General features: G+C 43.8%; 1 protein-coding gene across 1 annotated transcript in view; it reads right to left on the reverse strand.

Moving 5' to 3' along the window:
• The window catches only part of LOC129712988 (glutamate receptor ionotropic, delta-1-like), a 539,407-nt gene that overhangs the window by 290,371 nt on the left and 230,728 nt on the right, over positions 1 to 18,308 (reverse strand). Inside the window, exon 3 of the mRNA XM_055661821.1 lies at positions 4,178 to 4,462. Within this exon, the coding sequence (XP_055517796.1) occupies positions 4,178 to 4,462 (285 nt within the window). The remainder of the gene's footprint in view (positions 1 to 4,177; positions 4,463 to 18,308) is intronic.

The raw sequence follows: 18,308 nt of genomic DNA on the forward strand, positions 1-18,308 counted from the left end.
CCAGGTTTGAGAAAAAGATAATTAAATAGGATTGGGGTCTGAAATCCATTATCAGAATAAATTTGCCCCACTGTCATATACCATATATTCATTAGACTATATCACTCTGAATGTATTTCTTGTATTTCTTTCAGGATCTTTCCTTCTTTCATTCTCATAATTCTTTCACCAACTTGAAAAGATCGGGTTGATGCACAGAGCAGAGCAGGGAGGTGAATCGAGTAAAAGAGGAAAAGACTTAATAGAAATCTGAGGGGTAACTTTTCACACAAAGGGTGGCGGGTGTATGGAACAAGCTGCCAGAGGGGGTTGTTGAGGCAGGGACTAACCCAACGTTTAACAGTTAGACAGGTACATGGATAGGATAGGTTTGGAGGGATATGGACCAAATGCTTACAGGTGGGACTAGTGAAGCTGGGACATGTTGTGTGGGGGAAGAAGGCACGGTGCAGGGGATACCGTACTTCAGCCGCTTCCTGGTGAGGACGCGACTATTATTCGAGTCGCGTCCTCGCCCCCCCCCCCCTCCCCCCACAGCGGCCTACCTGCCTGGATTGGCGCGGCCTTTCCTGCCGGGATCGACCGGAGCTCCAGCAGCGGCGGGACAGCACTGAAACATCGCGGGGCTGGCGATGCCTTACAGGGGGTCGCCGTCTGGAGCCCGGAGTGCTGGACCTGCTGCACCGACATCATGGAGCTGCGGTTTGCAGAGCTCCCAACGTGGGCGGCGCTTTGACTACAACGCGGGGACCTGTAGACTACTGCCCGGCTCGACCTGGGGGCACTCGAAAGGGAGCTTGCAGACTCCGGCAGCGGGAGGCGGCTGATCAGAAGGTCCGGGCTGCTGAGGAGGAGGATGCTCACCGTCGGGGTTCGGCGTCGGCGTTCCACCAGCACGGCGTGAGGGCCTGAACATAGGGCCACCCGGGGCGGCGACTGGCGTGGCTGGGATCAGGAAGGCCCAGACCACTGGATGAAGCCACGGAGGGGAGGCTGAAGCTGGACTATGGTGCCTTCCTCACCTTGGTGCCATTTATGTTATGTTGTGGACTTTATGTGTTTGTGCTTTTTTTAAATTTTTTAATTCAATTTCAATTTTATTTTTAATATGTTTTATTATTTATTTATTATTTATTTTTATTATTTTTCTTGTGATTTGTTTTTAACGATACTGCCTGTAAGGGAAATTCATTTCGTTGTCTCAAATTGAGACAATGACAATAAATTTGAATACAATACAATACAATACATGTTGGCACACGTGGACAAGTTGGGCCGAAGGGCCTGTGTCCACACTGTATCACTCTATGATTCTCTCTATGACTCTAACTTCTACAGATGTGTCATAGAAAGCATTTTATCAGGTGATGCATTACAGCCTGGTTTGGGAACAGCTCTATTCAAGACTGCAAGAAATTATCGAGTTGAGGACGCAGCCCAGACCATCATGAAAACCGACCTCCCTTCCATTTAATCCATCTCGGCACGGCCACCAGCATAATCAAGGACTAGTCTCACCCGGTCACTCCCTCTTCTCCCCTCTCCCATCAGGCAAGAGGTACACAAGTTTGAAAACGTATACCATCAGATTCAAGAAGATTTTTTTCCCCAGCTGATATCAGGCAACTGAATGGTCCTCTCATCAGCGAGAGTACAGTCTGACCTTCCATCGACCTCATTGGACACTTTTAAACTATCTCTAACTGGACTCTATCTTTTGCCAAATGTTGTACCCTAAAGGGCCTGTCCCACTTTCACCACCTATTCACGACCTTTTTTACTTGTGGATAATTTTTCATCAGGCTAGAAAAACGCCCCGATGCCACGAGTACCTACAACTAGCATCACGACCTACCTACAACCTCGTGACGACCATGCTGCGAGTGTGAGTCAAGGGCAAGCTCGGCAGAGGTCGTGAATTAGGTTGTGAAAGTGGGACAGGCCTTTTAATCTGCGCACTGTGAATGACAATTGTAATATTGTACGTATAGTCTGACTGGAAAGCACGCAAACGAAAGCTTTTCAATGTACATCGTACACGTGACAATAAGCTAGTAAACATTTCATTTGAATTTCATTTTTGTTCATCGTATAATTTCATTTCATTAATCATCTTTGTTCAACACTGCCGTTAAGTAAACAAATGGTGAATTCAGTTGTTGATGAACACCCAGTTTTTTGGGGGGAGTTTTTTACATTTTTACTAGAAGCTTATACATATCATAACCAAAACACAATTTGGTTATCAATTACATATTAACACAGCTTCATTTCTGTAATTAACTTTTCTATCTTGAAAAAAATTATTTGAAAATTTGTGGAGAAATGTGTATAAAATCATGCTTCCTTGGGTCAGATCTTCCATTTCCAGGGAGCCCCTGTATTTCAAGGGAAATAACTAACAACATTATTCTATGTTTGGGACAAAGTGATACGGGGTAAAAGTCTTGAAGTTAGCACTCGGCAGTTTGGAGTTTATGTAACATGAACAAGCCCAGAAAGGCCACAAAGTCAAGCAACGACAAGGTAGGAAACAGTAATGAACCCATATGCAGTAGATTCCCTTCGGGTAATGTTGATAGGACAATTCAAACGTTGATTATGTCTAAAAGCAGAATTAGACCATTCGGCACATCAACTATTCTACGCCAGAATGGCGGAATACACTTGATGTGCCGAATGGCTGATCTATCTTTTCCCTCTCAACCCCATTCTCCCCATAACCCCTGACACCCGTACTAATCATGAATCAAGAATCCTTTGCTGTTGTGTGCATGCTTAGCAGTGAGAGGCTCAGTCTGGAGCTTTCAGTTCCAAAAGACTAAGTTGGCATTGCACAGTGATAGATATCACCAGCAAATGTTTAGTGCAGATGTGCCGCTGCTCTCTCTAGTGTGCCATCCTGTGCAACACATACCCAATTATGCAAAGGCCAGGATGCCACTTTGATACCCAACCTGCCCAAAACGAGGTGGGGTTCTAATCGAGCTGCCACTGCAGCCTTGCTTTTCACACTGATAATTATTGCAATAACAATCTTGTATTTGAGTCTCCAACCTGTTAAGAGCTCTTTTTATTAGCTCCTGTGGTGCTGAAATGATCTGACCATAGTGGCAAGCTGAGCTTTTGAAAGCAAAGTGTTGGTATAAATCTTACGTTGGGACTAGGGCTTTTGATTGAAGGTGTTCTATGGAGAAATAGCTCACTACGCATCTTTTAGATTGGTTACTTGCGCTAGTTCCACCAAGACTGGTTCCACAAAGATGCAGCACAGAACACCACAGGAGATCCTTCTTCCCTGCAGTTATCAAACTGTACAACTCCTCTCCCTTCTGTCATGGGGTAGACTGACTCCCCCCCCCCACCGATTCATTGCACATCCCCAATCCTTTCCTCTCGTCACTTTAATTTCATGTTTCATGTACCTTGTCGTGTTTTATGACTTTTGGCAGACCAATTTAGTCAGAGGGTGGTGAAGCTGTGGGATTCTTTGCCACAGATGTCATTGGAGGCCAAGCCAAGCCAGTGGATAGTTTTAAGGCAGAGATTGATAGATTCTTGTTCAATGCGGGTGTCAGAGATTAGGGGAAGAAGGCAGGAGAATGGGGTTAGTAGGGAGAGATAGATCAGCCATGATTGAATGGCGGAGTAGACTTGATGGGTTGATTGGCCTAATTCTGCTCCTATCACATGATCTTATGAAAATGCTGGAGTAACACAGCGGGACAGGCAGCAACTCTGGATAGAAATTTTGAAAGCCGTGATAGATTTTGGATCGGTACGGGTGTCAGAGGTTATGGAGAGAAGGCAGGAGAATGGGTTTAGGAGGGAGAGATAGATCTGCCATGATTAAATGGCAGAGTCGATTTGACAGGCCAAATGGCCTAATTCTACTCCTTTTCCTTATGACCCTATGTCGTGAATTTCCCTCCTGGGAGAATTAAACTTCTATCGTATAATTTTGTATCTTATTAATGGAAATGGTGAATGTAATATAGGCAGTCCAGTCAAGTTGGGTAGGTCATTCAGCCCTTCGAGCCAGCACCGCCATTCAATATGATCATGGCAGATTGTCTAACATCAGTAAACCGTTTCCTACTTTTTCCCCATATCCCTTGATTCCTTTAACCCTAAGAGTTAAAACTAGCTCTCCAAATCTTCTCTGGGAGTCACTCACCATAGTTGCTGTCGTAGAAAATGATGAACTTCTGCCACCGCAGTTCGTTGACCAGCCTGAGCATGACGTCGCCGATGCGTATGAGAGGCCTGGCGGGCAGCGTGTAGCCCTCAATGTCGGGGTTGCGGACGAACTGGCAGGCGGTGCGCGGCGTGGCCCCGTTGCTGCGCTGGACAAAGAGGTGGGGGATGTGCATGGTGTCCGTCAGTGACTGGAGGGCGCTGGCAGAGGTACAGCCAGTGGAGGACACCAGCGCGAGGATCCCTTGAGTCATCAGGTCGCATGCTGGTGGCAGAAAGAAAAGGACAGGGTTCATCTCCAAGAATGCAATCAGTATCAAAAGCATGATCACCACCTCTCCATCAGGATGTGGCCAGCATTAGTTGCATTACGTTGCATTTCATTTTGTTGCAACCATTGCATTTCTCTCTTCCCCTTCACCACAATTTGATTCCAGACCACACTAAGTTGTAGTTTTAGTTTCAGAGATACAGCGCAGAAACAGGCCCTTCGGCCCACCAGCGATCCCCCGCAAACTAGCGACAATTTACAATCTTTGCCAAAGCCAATTAATCTACAACCCTGCATGCCTTTGGAGGAAACCAGAGCACCAGAAACCCACACAGTCACGGGGAGAATGCACAAACTCCGTACAGACAGCGCCCAAAGTCAGGAACGAACCCGGGTCTCTAGCGCTGTAAGGCAGCAACTTTACTGCTGTGCCACAGTGCTGTCCCTGTTTAAAAGCAAAGACATTTCCAAGCTCTGCAGCCATCCTAGCACCAACTAGAGGCCGGTCTGAAGCTACCATCGACTTCATTGGAGACCCTAGGACCATCTTTGATTTGACCTTTATGGACTATATCTAGCAATAAACATTCGTCCCTTTATCGTGTATCTGTACACTGTGGGTGGCTTGATTGTAATGACTGGACACCACGCAACAATAAAGCATTTCACTGTACCTCTGTGCACGTGACAATAAACAAAACTAAACTAAACTTGCAAAGATCTCTTGTAAAAAATACAATGGAGAATCCGTGACCCCTCAAAACTCGGGAAGCCTGTGAAATGACAGGAATGGGAACCAAATATGTCACAAGGACATATTAAATAGACTAGCTTAAAACTGGGTTAAAACCATTCCTATCTTCGACTGAAGAGAAAAATGACTCCATATCTAATTTATTGGAGAGCTTTGTGTAGGTAGGCGGCGCGACCCACGTCAGCAGCGGCCTCTGCAGCCCGTCCGCGTTTTTATTATTTTTGTCTATGTTTTTATGTAATTTTTGTTATTTTTTGTTGGGGTGTGTGTGGTGGGGGGGGGGGGTGGGGGTGGGGGTGGGGTGGGAGGGAGGGGGTAACTTTTTTAAATCTCCACTCAAGAAGAGAAAAATGACTCCATATCTAATTTATTGGAGAGCTTTGTGTATGAAGGAACTGCAGAAGCTGGCTTAAACCAAAAATAGACACAAAATGCTGGAGTAACTCAGTGGGGCTGGCAGCATCTATGGAGAGATTCCTTCTACCCAGAGATGCTCCCTGTCCGACAGTTATTGAAGCATTTTGTGTCTATCTAGAGGGAGTGTTATTCTGTAACGAATCCTGAAGGTGCACCTGCCCTAAATAAGTTTAATGGGTAATTGCAGAAGTAATTTCATCTTGTATCTTAGCTCGTTGAATTGTGGTGGTTGAGTGGAGTAGGAGGAGATTTACTCCGTATGGATACTAAATATTTTTTAAAGTTAGTACCAGTAATGGTGGCCGTGAAACTCTGACGTGTAGACAAGGTTCACCATAATCTGCCACTTTTACCCAGTCTGATTCATACTTGATTCCAGACACACTAATGTGGTTGATTCTTAATTGCCTCTTCAGTTCAGGAGCAATTAGGGATGGACAATTAATGGTGGCACTGTTTTTTTAGTTGAGTTTGGAGATACAGTGCAGAAACAGGCCCTTCATCCCACCGACCAGCGATCCCTGCACATTAACACTATCCTACACACACTGGGGACAATTTGACATTTACACCAAGCCAATTAACCTACAAACCTGCACGTCTTTGGAGTATGGGAGGAAACTAAAGATCTCAGACGACTCTCACGCAGGTCACGGGGAGACCACACAATCTCCGCACAGACAAACACCCGTAGTTAGGATACAAGCCAGGTCTCTGGCGCTGTAAGGCAGCAGCTTTACTGCTATGCCACAGTTTTTTAACACAGCCTTCGAGGACTTTGTAACACCAGCATTGAAACTTGCCTAGTATTTGAAACTCTTTTTCATTATCTCATCACACATTTGCAATTGTGATAAGACCATATATAAATACAATCAAGTCAATCTCAATATAATAGGTAAAGAAAATGGAAAGATGAGCTCCCCGGAGTCACATATAAATCAGTCTGCGGAATATAACTCTGATTTGTAGCATAATAGTTCCAGAGACTGCAATAAGGTGGGTTGAATTGGGACAGTGCCCTAGCTTATGGAAGGACCGTTCAGAAGTCTGATTAAAAAAAAGGGGAAGAAGCTGTTCCTTATTCTAGTCAGTCTCATTACAAACTGAATCATAAAATATCACAACCTGTAAGCCATCCACTTTAATCTGCGGGGTTTATTCTGATTCTTTGAAATAGTTTTCTAATTTAGTGCTGGAACTTATCTTTCTCTCAAAACTGTTTTTATTTGCAAGTACGTGCTCAATTGCCTTTCAAATGTTCTCTGGATTTGATTCCATCATCCTTCAGGCATTGCTTTCCAGACAGCCACCAATTTACAAAGAAATTCCTCCTCCCTTGCCTCCCAGTTCTGATGCGGACCATTTCAAATCTCCGATCTCTGCTAAATGACTGACTTGCCAGAGGAGGTATATTTTATCTGCTTGATTGTACAAAATACTTTATATTGTTTCTCTAACCTCATAGAACGACTCAGCATCTGCACCAGGGTGTTGACGGGGTACAGAATTTGGATGATCAGCCATGATTATATTGAATGGCAGGCCTGGCTCGGACGGCTGAATGGCTACTCCTCACAATCATAATTTATTAGTCATGTATGTTTTGCAACATATGAGGAATTTGATTAGCCATACAGTCACACCAAAAAAGCAACAAGACACACCACTAAGTAAAATTTGACATAAACATCCACCACAGCAGCTCCTGCACATTCCTCACTGTCATGGAAGGCAATAAAGTCTAATCTTCCCTCTTTATTCTCCCGTGGTCAGGGCAGTCGAACCGTCCACAGGGCGATCGAAGCTCTCGGGTCACGGCGGTCGAAGCTCCTGCGCCTTGGAGCTCCCCAAGCCAGTCCCTAACCAGAGACCACGACCTCCATGACATTAAAGTCCGCGTGATTGGAGCTCCCGAGGTCAATCCCTGGCAAAGGGAGCATGAGCTCCACAATGTTAAGTCCTGCAGGCTCCTGCAGTTGGAGCTCCCAAAGTCGGTCCCCAGCAAGAGGCCGCCAACTCCACGATGTTAGGCCGCGGTGCGGACAGAGAAACGATACAGAAAATGTCGCAGCTCCATCGAGGAAAGAGATTAAAAATGTTTTCCCTACCCATCCCCCCAACATAATACAAAACTAAATCATGCATTTTACAACAAACTAAAAACAACATAGAAAGAAAAAGACGAGACAGACCGCTGGATGGGCAGCCATCGTCAGTGCAACCTGCACCTATTTTCTATATTTCTATGACATCCGTCCTAAGCTTGATGCAGCTGTTGTGGATCATATCGTTCATGCTTGGCTCCCTTATTTAACAGGGTGTTATAAATGAGAAGCAAAACTCCATTACTATATGTGCAATGAGTGGTGAACTGAAGGAGCGCAGAGCTCATTAGGAGGAGTCAAGTTGTCCACAAGCTGTTCTTGCTACCACAGGACCAATGCATTTAACCGTAATTAAAATAGTAATTAATTTATTTTGCTCTCTGCCTCCACTCTCGTCCCACAGCCAAAGAGAAAAGTGTCCCAGTGACAGAAAGGACTTGGAATAAATTATCGAGCAAGTAATTTCCTGAACTCTCAAGCTCTTTGGTGACCTGGTAATTAAATAAATTCAAGTGGTCTGTTAAAGAAGACAAGCTATAAGATCCTACTCCTGAGAGAGAAGCTCTGAGGGACAGGTGGATGTTACGGCCATGAAATTAAGCTGCATGGTTATTAATATTTACTGCATCAGGCATAATTTCATACTTGCAATTATAATGCAGGAGCTGGCTTTAAATTAACAGATGAATGTATGTTAAAGCAGCAGGCATTAGACGTGCATGAGAATATCATAAAAATTCAAACACCAAGAGGGTAGTTTCGACAGCTTTTATCTGATTATATCTCTCAACTCCATATCAAAACTGGCCAGAATAAGTTCAATTGGTCTGTCCCTAACAAGAAGGATCTGCAGATGCTGGTTTAAACCGAAGATAGACACAAAACACTGGAGTAACTCAGCGGGACAGTTCAACATTTCTGGAGAGAAGGAATGGGTGACACTTTGGGTCGAGACTGTCTGAAGAAGGGTCCCGACCCGAAATGTTACCCATTCCTTCTCCCCAGAGATGCTGCCTGTCACGCTGAGTTACTCCAGCATTTTGCGTCTATCTATGGTCACTTCCATTGCAGGGTTACCTACTCATTCACCCCACCCCTCCCTCTCCCTCCCCACTCAAGAAATCACAGCAAAAGGTTCATGTCCGGCCCACCCCTACTGCTCAATCCCAAATCTCAATGGTCCAACAGTAAAGATATGTATCTGATTGCTTTCATTTGTAGCAACACACATGTACAGAATATGAACACAGATCCTACTTCCGTGCATATCTCCACTTGAGTCCCAAGTGTAGTTTTGTTTAGAGATACAGCGTGGAAACAGGCCCTTCGGTCCACCGAGTCCGCGCCGACCAGCGATCTCCGCACAGTGACACGATTCTACACACACTAGGGACACTTTAGACTTACACCAAGCTAACTAACCCTACAATCCTGTACGTCTTTGGAGTGTGGGACAAAATAGATGATCTCGGAGAGAACCCACGTGGTCACGGGGATGATTAATTTAATTTGGCATAATGTTCGGCGCAGATATTATAGAAACATAGAAACATAGAAATTAGGTGCAGGAGTAAGCCATTCGGCCCTTCGAGCCTGCACCGCCATTCAATATGATCATGGCTGATCATCCAACTCAGTATCCCGTACCTGCCTTCTCTCCATACCCCCTGATCCCCTTAGCCACAAGGGCCACATCTAACTCCCTCTTAAATATAGCCAATGAACTGGCCTCAACTACCCTCTGTGGCAGAGAGTTCCAGAGATTCACCACTCTCTGTGTGAAAAAAGTTCTTCTCATCTCGGTTTTAAAGGATTTCCCCTTATCCTTAAACTGTGACCCCTTGTCCTGGACTTCCCTAACATCAGGAACCTGAAGGGCCTATTGCTGTGCTGTACTGTTCTATTTTAATGTATAGGAAAGGCAGTACAGTGGCAGTAGAGCTACTGCCTTACTGCACCAGAGACCCAGGTTCGATCCTGACTACAGGTGCTTGTCTGTACAGAGTTTGTACATTCTCCCCGTGAACTGCGTGGGTTTTCTCTGAAAACTTTTGTGTTCTATTTCAATGTTCCAGATGTGTCAGGAACGGAAAAGAAGCAGAAGGGAGAAGAGAGATTAAATTCAATTAGACGAATTGGTGGTTTGCAATCTCAATACCATCTTCTCCATGACAGACAAAGTTATTTGAGTAGCATTTACAATTTGTTGGCAGAAACTCATAGGTTATGTTGAGCTTGGCATTCAGTATTGCTACTCAGCAGGAATCTGGATGGGGAAGTACGAAATAGATTATAAATTGGACGTGTAATTGAAATGCGCGGAAGAATATTACACGGCAACTCTAAAACAACACTGTCCAAACCACAAGATGGGATTTTGTTCTCGTTTTTTTTAAATCATTGATGAGGCAAGAATACTTTGCTCTATTAATTTAAATGGGAACCCTTTCAAGATTTATTTGCTAGAGCGTCTTATAAAACAGTTTTCATTTGTACAATTTCCCATTTCCTCAGGGTTGATTTCTTTTTTAATAATCTCTAGCCTTTCATTGCTACATTTAAAGGTAACATTCCACCAGTAACATCAATGGAAATAATCGTTGAGTGTTTAAACGTTTCCAACTCATTATTTACGAGTTGAGTCTCACAATTCTGTTACATCAATGGCCATTGGATTGGAGCATAAACACAAGTGGCCTAAAGGTTGGTGTGGATCCTAAGTGGTACAACCTTGGGCCATAGTGCATCAAAGCAGTATTTCTCTATATGGGCTTGGTGCGGTGAACTTCCTCTGGTGAGGTGAGGAGAAGGGAAAGATTTAAGAGGAGCATGATGGCCAATTTCTTCACACAAAGGGTGGTGCCTATCTGGAACGAGCTGCCAGAGAATGCAGTTGAGGCAGGCACTATCGCAACACTAACAAATCTTCTGGACATGTCCATGGATAGGAAACATTTGGAAAGATAGCAGGCAGACAGATGTGACATATACTGCCCTAATTTGCCAAAAAGGAAATTTTGTCAAAAGAGTTATGGCTTGTTTTAGGGTATTTGAGATATTCTCTATAAAATGGTGAACTAAAGAAGTCTTCTCTGAGTACAATTTGAAAATATTCATTCCAGAGAAGTAAGAAATTCCATCACAGAGAGCTGAAAGAAAAACACATTTTCCTCATTTACAAGAAAACGCCTTTCTGTCAGTAGCTTTCTTTTGTCACAGTACGGCAGTGTAGATGGGGCAGTTGGGGTCAAGTTGGGTCTAAAGGCATGTTTCCATGCTGTATGATTCTATGACTAACACTTGAATCCTCTGGATTAACTAGTGAATAACTTCCTTAGTAAGTCTTGAACCAGGGTCAAGGTTGATGGGTTATTGTGGGAGAGGAAGCACAGGTTTGGTCAATTAAGCCAATTAAGCCTAGCTGCTTGTTCTGCCATCTTAGGTTGATGTTTCAGATACTCAGACTGTCTAAGGAAGTCAATATTATTATTTCTTTAATGAACCACATTGAATAATTGTTCATCCACATTTCTTAGACCGGGACCTGGTCTGAAGAAGGGTCTCGGCCCGAAATGTCACCTATTCTCTTTCTGCAGAAATACTGCCTGACCCACTGAGTTGCTCCAACATTTGGACAGTGGTTTGTAGACATACTGACTCTATCATATCAATTATATGATAATGAGATGAGGCACCTGTTACTCCACCAGGTCACTTCCTTCCCTACTCCACCAACTGAAGGCAGAAATAGGCCCCCACACAAAAAAAAAGTTTATATCAGTCAACATGGCCTATCATATTTATCAACATGCTGTTGCTTCAAAGGATCCCATCAACTGATAATGGAGATACACATATTGAGCATCTATTCATAACCTATGGGGAAATCACAATGAAAAGGATCGAGCTCCACATTTAGTACTGCACCTGGCTCTGAGAAGTGAGAAAACTGCAAGTCAGAAATTTTCTCCAAAACAGCAAAGGAGTGATAGACCCTTACAGTGTGGAAACAGGCCCTGCTGCCCAACTTTCCCATAACGGCCAACATGTCCCATCTACACTAGTCCCACCTGCCTGCATTTGACCCATATCCTATATCCATATCCAAACCTGTCCGAACCATGTACCCGTAAATGCTTCTTAGATTTTGCCCCCGTACCTTCCTCAGCTACTTCCCCTGGCAGCTCTTTGCATTCACCAACCATCCTTTGTGTGAAAAAGTTACCCCTCAGGTTCCTATTAAATCCCCCCCCCCCCCTCACCTTAAAACCCATGCCCTCTAGTTCTCGATTCCCCCACTCTGGGCAAGATATTCTGCGTCTACCCAATTTTGTACACCTCTATAAGATCACCCCTCGTCCTCCTGGGCTCCAAGAAAGGGAGCCCTAGCCTGCTCAACCTCTCCCCATGACTAGTGGTCAGGCCCACTAGTCCTGGCAACATCCTTGTAAATCTTCTCTGCACCCCTTTCCAGTTAACAATGTCTGTTGAGGCTGCATCATTGACCACCTAACATGACCAAAGGTTTCACCATTTCATCAGGATCAGAGACTAGTGTATACAGATCACCAACAGCACAGTGAACAGTGCCTCCATGTGTGAACAACAACACACGTGGATGTAATCGCACAACCACAGTCTAAGGTTCACACTCTAAGTGTGAACATCTATGTGGAGATCACACAACCGATAAGCCAAGGAATCAGTCACACGGGACAGCACAGTAGCGTGGCGGTAGAACTACTGCCCCACAGACCCAGGTTCGATCCTGACTACGGGTGCTATCAGTATGGAATGTGGAGGAGTCACTGTGATGGATGTTTATGTTAAAATGTATTTGTGTTCCGTTGCTTTTGGCAAAGGACTGACTTGGCAAATGAAATTCCTCGTATGTTGCAAAACGTACTTGGCTAATAAAACATTATTGTGATTGTGATTGTTTGTCGGTTAATGGGCTTGGTATAAATATAAATTGTCCCCAGTGAGTGCCGGGTAGTGTGGATATGCGGGGATCGCTGGTCGGCGTGGACTCAGTGGGCCTGTTTCCGCTCCGTATCTCTAAACTAAACCACAAATGAAGAATTGGTTTGTGCGTGCGTGGAATCCACAATCCGAATGGTAATTGGTGTCACTGTAGTGTAACTTTTAATAGTGAGTTTTGTTTTGTTAACCAAAAAGTATAGAGCAAATTCTTACATGTGGAACAAGCTCACTAGTCGACCATGATCACACTGACTGGTGAAGCAAGCCTGATGGGGCTAAATACCAAATGCCCCGAGTCTTTTACTGAAGCTTGTGCTGACTATGGCATTAATGAGAAACAATTAGCTGTTTGACATGAGAATAATGCTTAATTAGCTCCAATAATAAATGGACTTTGATCCAACATGAATTATTTTACTGCAGTAACATGGCATCTACTCAGTATCTCTAAGCACCGAATTAAGCAGCAAATCACACGCTCACGTCTCACATCACGTGGCACCTGCACTTCTACCTAAGGAGCAACAAACAGATCCAGTTTCATGAGCCATGGCCACAGAGTCACACACCACGGTAACAGGCCTTTCAGCCCATTGAGACTCTGCCGACAATGGTGAACAAACCGCAGATGCTGAAATCTTGCATGAAACCCAAAGTGCTGGAGTAACTCAGTGGGTCTGCCAGCATCTCTGGAGCTGATGGATAGGTGACGTTTCAGGTCAGGACCCTACTTCAGAATTGGCACAAGAAACTGCTGATGCTGGAATCTTGTGAGCTTTGCAAAGTGCTGGAGTGACTGTGCATAATTGGTTTTTGTGCATGCTCTGACTGTATGTACCTGTAGAAGCAAGGTTTCCATGTACCTGTCCTGTACCTCACCATACTTGTGGAAAATGACAATAAACTCAACTTGACTGGACTGCCTTATTACATTCACCAATCCCATGCTGCATCTCTGAACTAAAAATTAAACTCAAATACTTTTGTATCTTCAGCAAAATTGGATATTATACACTTGGTTGCTTCATCTAAATCACTAATGCAACATTAATTGCTGAGAATTGCAGACCTGAAATGACCCAATTTCTCCTATAGTTTACTCTCTGTTAACCATTCTTTTTCCCAAAGCAGCCTATTACCTTTTACCCTGTGAGTTCTTACCATTTAAGGTGTACCTCTTGTGCATTACTTTGTCAAATGCCTTTAAAAATCCAAATACACTATATCAACTGGCATTCCTTAATTATCATGCGTGTTACATCTCAAAGAACCCTCATCAATTTTTAAACATTATTTTCATTTCATAATAAAATGTTGTGTCTTCTTAATTATGTGATACGTTTCTAAGTGCCCGGTTATCCTTAATGGATCCCAGCTTTCTTCACACCAACTGATGTCAGCTAATTAGTCTGCAGTTTCCTGTTTTCTCTCTCCCTTATTTCACTGATGTTGCATTTGCTGTTTCCAAATTCTAGGGAATGATATATGATGACAATCAGTACGCTGACTCACTAGACCCATCTCTCTTAGTTTCCCAGCATATAGACTATCAGGCCCAGACGATCTATCATCCATCAGTTTACCTCATAGTTTTTCTCCCATTCTCTCCCTCTCTCTCCCCTTCCCCCTCCTCTCTCTCTCTTTCTCTTTATTTCTCTCTCTCTCTCTAATGATAAAAATTGCTTCGTTCCTCCCTCCCACTCACTCCACAACAGCCAGCATTTTTTGCATGCTCTCAGTGTCTTTTTCTGCAAAGACAGATTCCAAATATTTGTTTAACTTCCCTGCCATTTTCTTATTTCCTATTATTAATTACCCTGTTCCAGTTTCTGACAGACCAGCTGCTCTTCCCTTCCACTTTATTCTCCTGCAGAAGCTTCACCGTCTGGTTTTATCTTTCTTGATAATTAACACTCACATTTTATTTTCCCCCTCTTTGTTATTATTAGACATTTCATTTTTCTCCCCTAAAATTCTGCCAATGCATCATGCATATCACTACCCATCACATTGTGGCCCAGTGGTGCAGTGGGTATTGCAGCTGCCTCAGCTGCAGTGACCCAGGCTCTCTCTGTGTGGAGTTTGCACAGTCTAACTGGGACCATTTTTGTTTCGCCACAGTTGTTCAACTTTCCTCCCACATGTGTTGGTTGGTTAAGATAGTTGATCATTGTAAATTGCCCCGAGTATGAAGGTGAGTGGTAGGATCGATCACAATATGGGGAGAAGAGATAGGAGGAATAATCTGTAGAGGATAGCATTGCACTGTGAGCTTGCATAGACTTGATGGGCCAAATGTCCTCCTTAAAAGTCATATGAAAAAAATGGAATTCATTCATAAGCTTTTTCTTTCAATATACCATCCAGCTAGCCACATATGGATACATTTTCCAGTTGGGACTTATCTTTGAATGGAAGATTGAATCATGGGGATTGTCTCCTGCTGATTATTCACGTCCATAACTTTCAATCTACATTAGCCTTCCATCATTCGATTCGACTTTGTTTAACTTTGACTTGTAAGTTTGAATAAAGGCAACAGGGAGTTAGTTGCTGAAAAACAAAAGGTACTGCAGACAGTCACGAAATGCTGGAGTAACTCAGCGGGGCAGGCAGCATCACTGGAGAGAATGAATGGCCGATGTTTCGGGTCGACACTCTTCTTCAGACCCGAAACATCACCCATTCCTGCTATCCAGAGATGCTGCCTGTCCCGCTGAGTTATGCCCCTGCCCACTTAGAAAACCTGAAAGGACACCTCTGGAGACTTTGTGCCCCACCCAAGGTTTCCATGAGGTTCCCGGAGGTTCCTGGAGGTTTTTGACAGTCTCCCTACCTGCTTCCACTACCTGCAACCTCCGGCAACCACCTGCAACCTCCGGGAACCACACAGAAACCTTGGGTGGGGCGCAAAGTCTCCAGAGGTTTCCGTTCAGGTTTCCTAAGTGGGACAGGGGCATTACTCCAGCTTATTGTGTCCATCTTCGGTGTAAACCAGCATCTGCGGTTCCTTCCTACACAGATACCGCAGATGTTGGAAATCTGAAACAAAAAATGCAGGAGACACTCAGCTGATCAAGCAGCATTGGTGGAGGGAGAAAAAGGACAATGTTTCAGTTCAATGATATTCAAGACAAATGGAAAACAAGCCTGTTCTAAGTTGTAGAGTGGTGGAAGGGTGGAGAGAACTGAGGCCCTTGATAGGATGCAGACCAAAGATTGTCCAGATGATGTGGTTGCTTGTGCATCTGCCCAAGAGGGGGAGATGATTTAGCATGATTTACTTATGCTCATTACCAAGGGTAGATTGAGGGAGACCAGCCAGTTGTTTATTGGAATGCATTGATTCTAAAACTGCCCATGGTTTGATGCACATTTTAGCAGCAAAGGAGCTGAGATGGATAATGGATATGACAGTAGAAATAGTCTAACTAATAGCATGGAGATGGACACCAAGTGCTGGAGTAATGGGGCTGTCCCACTGTACAAGCTCATTCTAGAGTTCTCCCGAGTGTCCCCTAATTCGAACTCGGAGATTTATGGTAATGGCCGCTCGTAGGTACTCGGGGCTCTCATGGACATTTTTCGACGTTGAAAAAACTTCACGAGTCTTCCCGCTCTTCCCGCGTTTCCAGAGTACCTGCCGTTAGAGTTACGAGCCGCTAAGAGACGTCCCGAGCGCCGACGTACCCGCAACGTACATTCTACGTGCTTACCACGAGTTTGATTTTTATTTAAACTCGGGAGATCTCTTGAATTAGCTTGTACAGTGGGACAGCCCCTTAACTCAGCAGGTCAGATGGCATCTTAGGAGAAAAAGGATGGGTGATATCTTAGGTCAGAACCGTTCTTCCGACTCAGACTAATGGCATGGAGATATGGTTTGATATGGTATTACAGCAAGGGCAAGGCATTCATAAGCGTTCAACTTTGTTGACCCCTTCAATAGCTAGTGAGCCTGGACATTGGGTAACAGGCTTTCAAAGAGATCCCACTGATGTGATGGTGCTGGGGATCCAGGGGAAACAAATATCAACACCATGAACACCATTTGAGGCTGAACCAGGGATTCGGATCCCTGAATCCAAACAAAGGGAATTGCGTGGAAGAGGAATTCAAAGATCAAGTCAGCCTTGACATAATTGCATAAGGTCAGGCTTTAGAGACTCTTTGTACTATTCCTACTCACACTCTGTAACAGCACTGCATTGGCCATCCACCTCAATTACCTATAGTTTCATCTCAATCATAACATTCTTATTAATCAATTCCTCCATGGCCACAGCTGCTCCTATTGTCCGCAGTCCCACCAGTCGAGCAGAGATAATTGAAGCACGCAAGATCCTCGAGGTCAACGTGGAGAGGATGTTTCCTTTGGTGGAATTGCCTACACTAGAGTTCACCGCATTAAAATAAAGGTCACCCAAATACAACACAGATGATGCATTTTTCTTTTCTCTCAGAATGTTGTTAACCTTTGGAGATCACTTCCTGAAAGATAATGGAGCCAGGCCTCTTGAATATTTTTAAGGCAGATCTGGATCACCTCCAAACTTCAATCACCTCCAACCTAGGGTTCTGGAATCTTTATTCAAGGCAAAGGTACATGGATTTTTTTTTTAATTGTAATGAAATCGTGGGTTATAGAATTATTGGACATGGAAGTGCGCCGATAATCAGATCAGCCACAAACGTATTAAATGGTGGAGTAATTCAAGTGGTAAATGGCTGACACTTTCTTCTCTTTCTGATCTAATTTCCTTGCTGCATAAATCAGAACCACTCCCAAAGCTGGTGGCCCTGCTACCCACATCAACTTTGTATAGTTTAATTTATTTTTAGCTGTGTTGTCTCTGACTCCTGCGTTAACTTGTCATTTTCAGTATCAACATTCCTCTAAGAGCACATCTCTCTTTTACTCACATGTTCAGGTATAATACACGTTGCCTGGGTCAAACACGTGTACACACACACACACACACACACATGTAAAAGTGCACACACTTGCAATAACATGTAAGCACACACACACACATATGCGCACAGAGATACACACGCACACATTTGTAAAGACAGATGCAACTAGAGAGCAGTCCTGAACTACTATCTACCTCATTGGAGACCGTCAGACTATCTTTGATCAGACTTTACTGGCTTTATCTTGCACTAAAGGTTATTCACATTATTCCCTTTATCATGTATCTGTACACTGTGGATTGCTCGATTGTAATCATGTATTGTCTTTCTGCTGACTGGTTAGCAGGCAACAAAAGCATTTCGCTGTACCTCGGTACACGTGGCAATAAACTAAACTCAAACATGCATGCATACATATACAGGCACACATGTACATGCAAGTCAAGAGTCTTTAATTGTCATATGTATCACAACCAGATTAAATTATTACTTGAGAACTGTATTTGGTCTATAAACACAGTACATAGATAACATAATAAACAGAAAAAAATGTTAAATACATTTTTTTTAAATATTTAAGTGTAAAAATAAATCCTCGTCCCCAGTGCAAGCAAGATTAAGTGCTCTTTAATAACTCAAATCCTCACTCCCTACTAGCCTC

This window comes from Leucoraja erinacea, chromosome 34, assembly GCF_028641065.1.
Source record: "Leucoraja erinacea ecotype New England chromosome 34, Leri_hhj_1, whole genome shotgun sequence".
Taxonomy (NCBI): Eukaryota; Metazoa; Chordata; class Chondrichthyes; order Rajiformes; family Rajidae; genus Leucoraja; species Leucoraja erinaceus.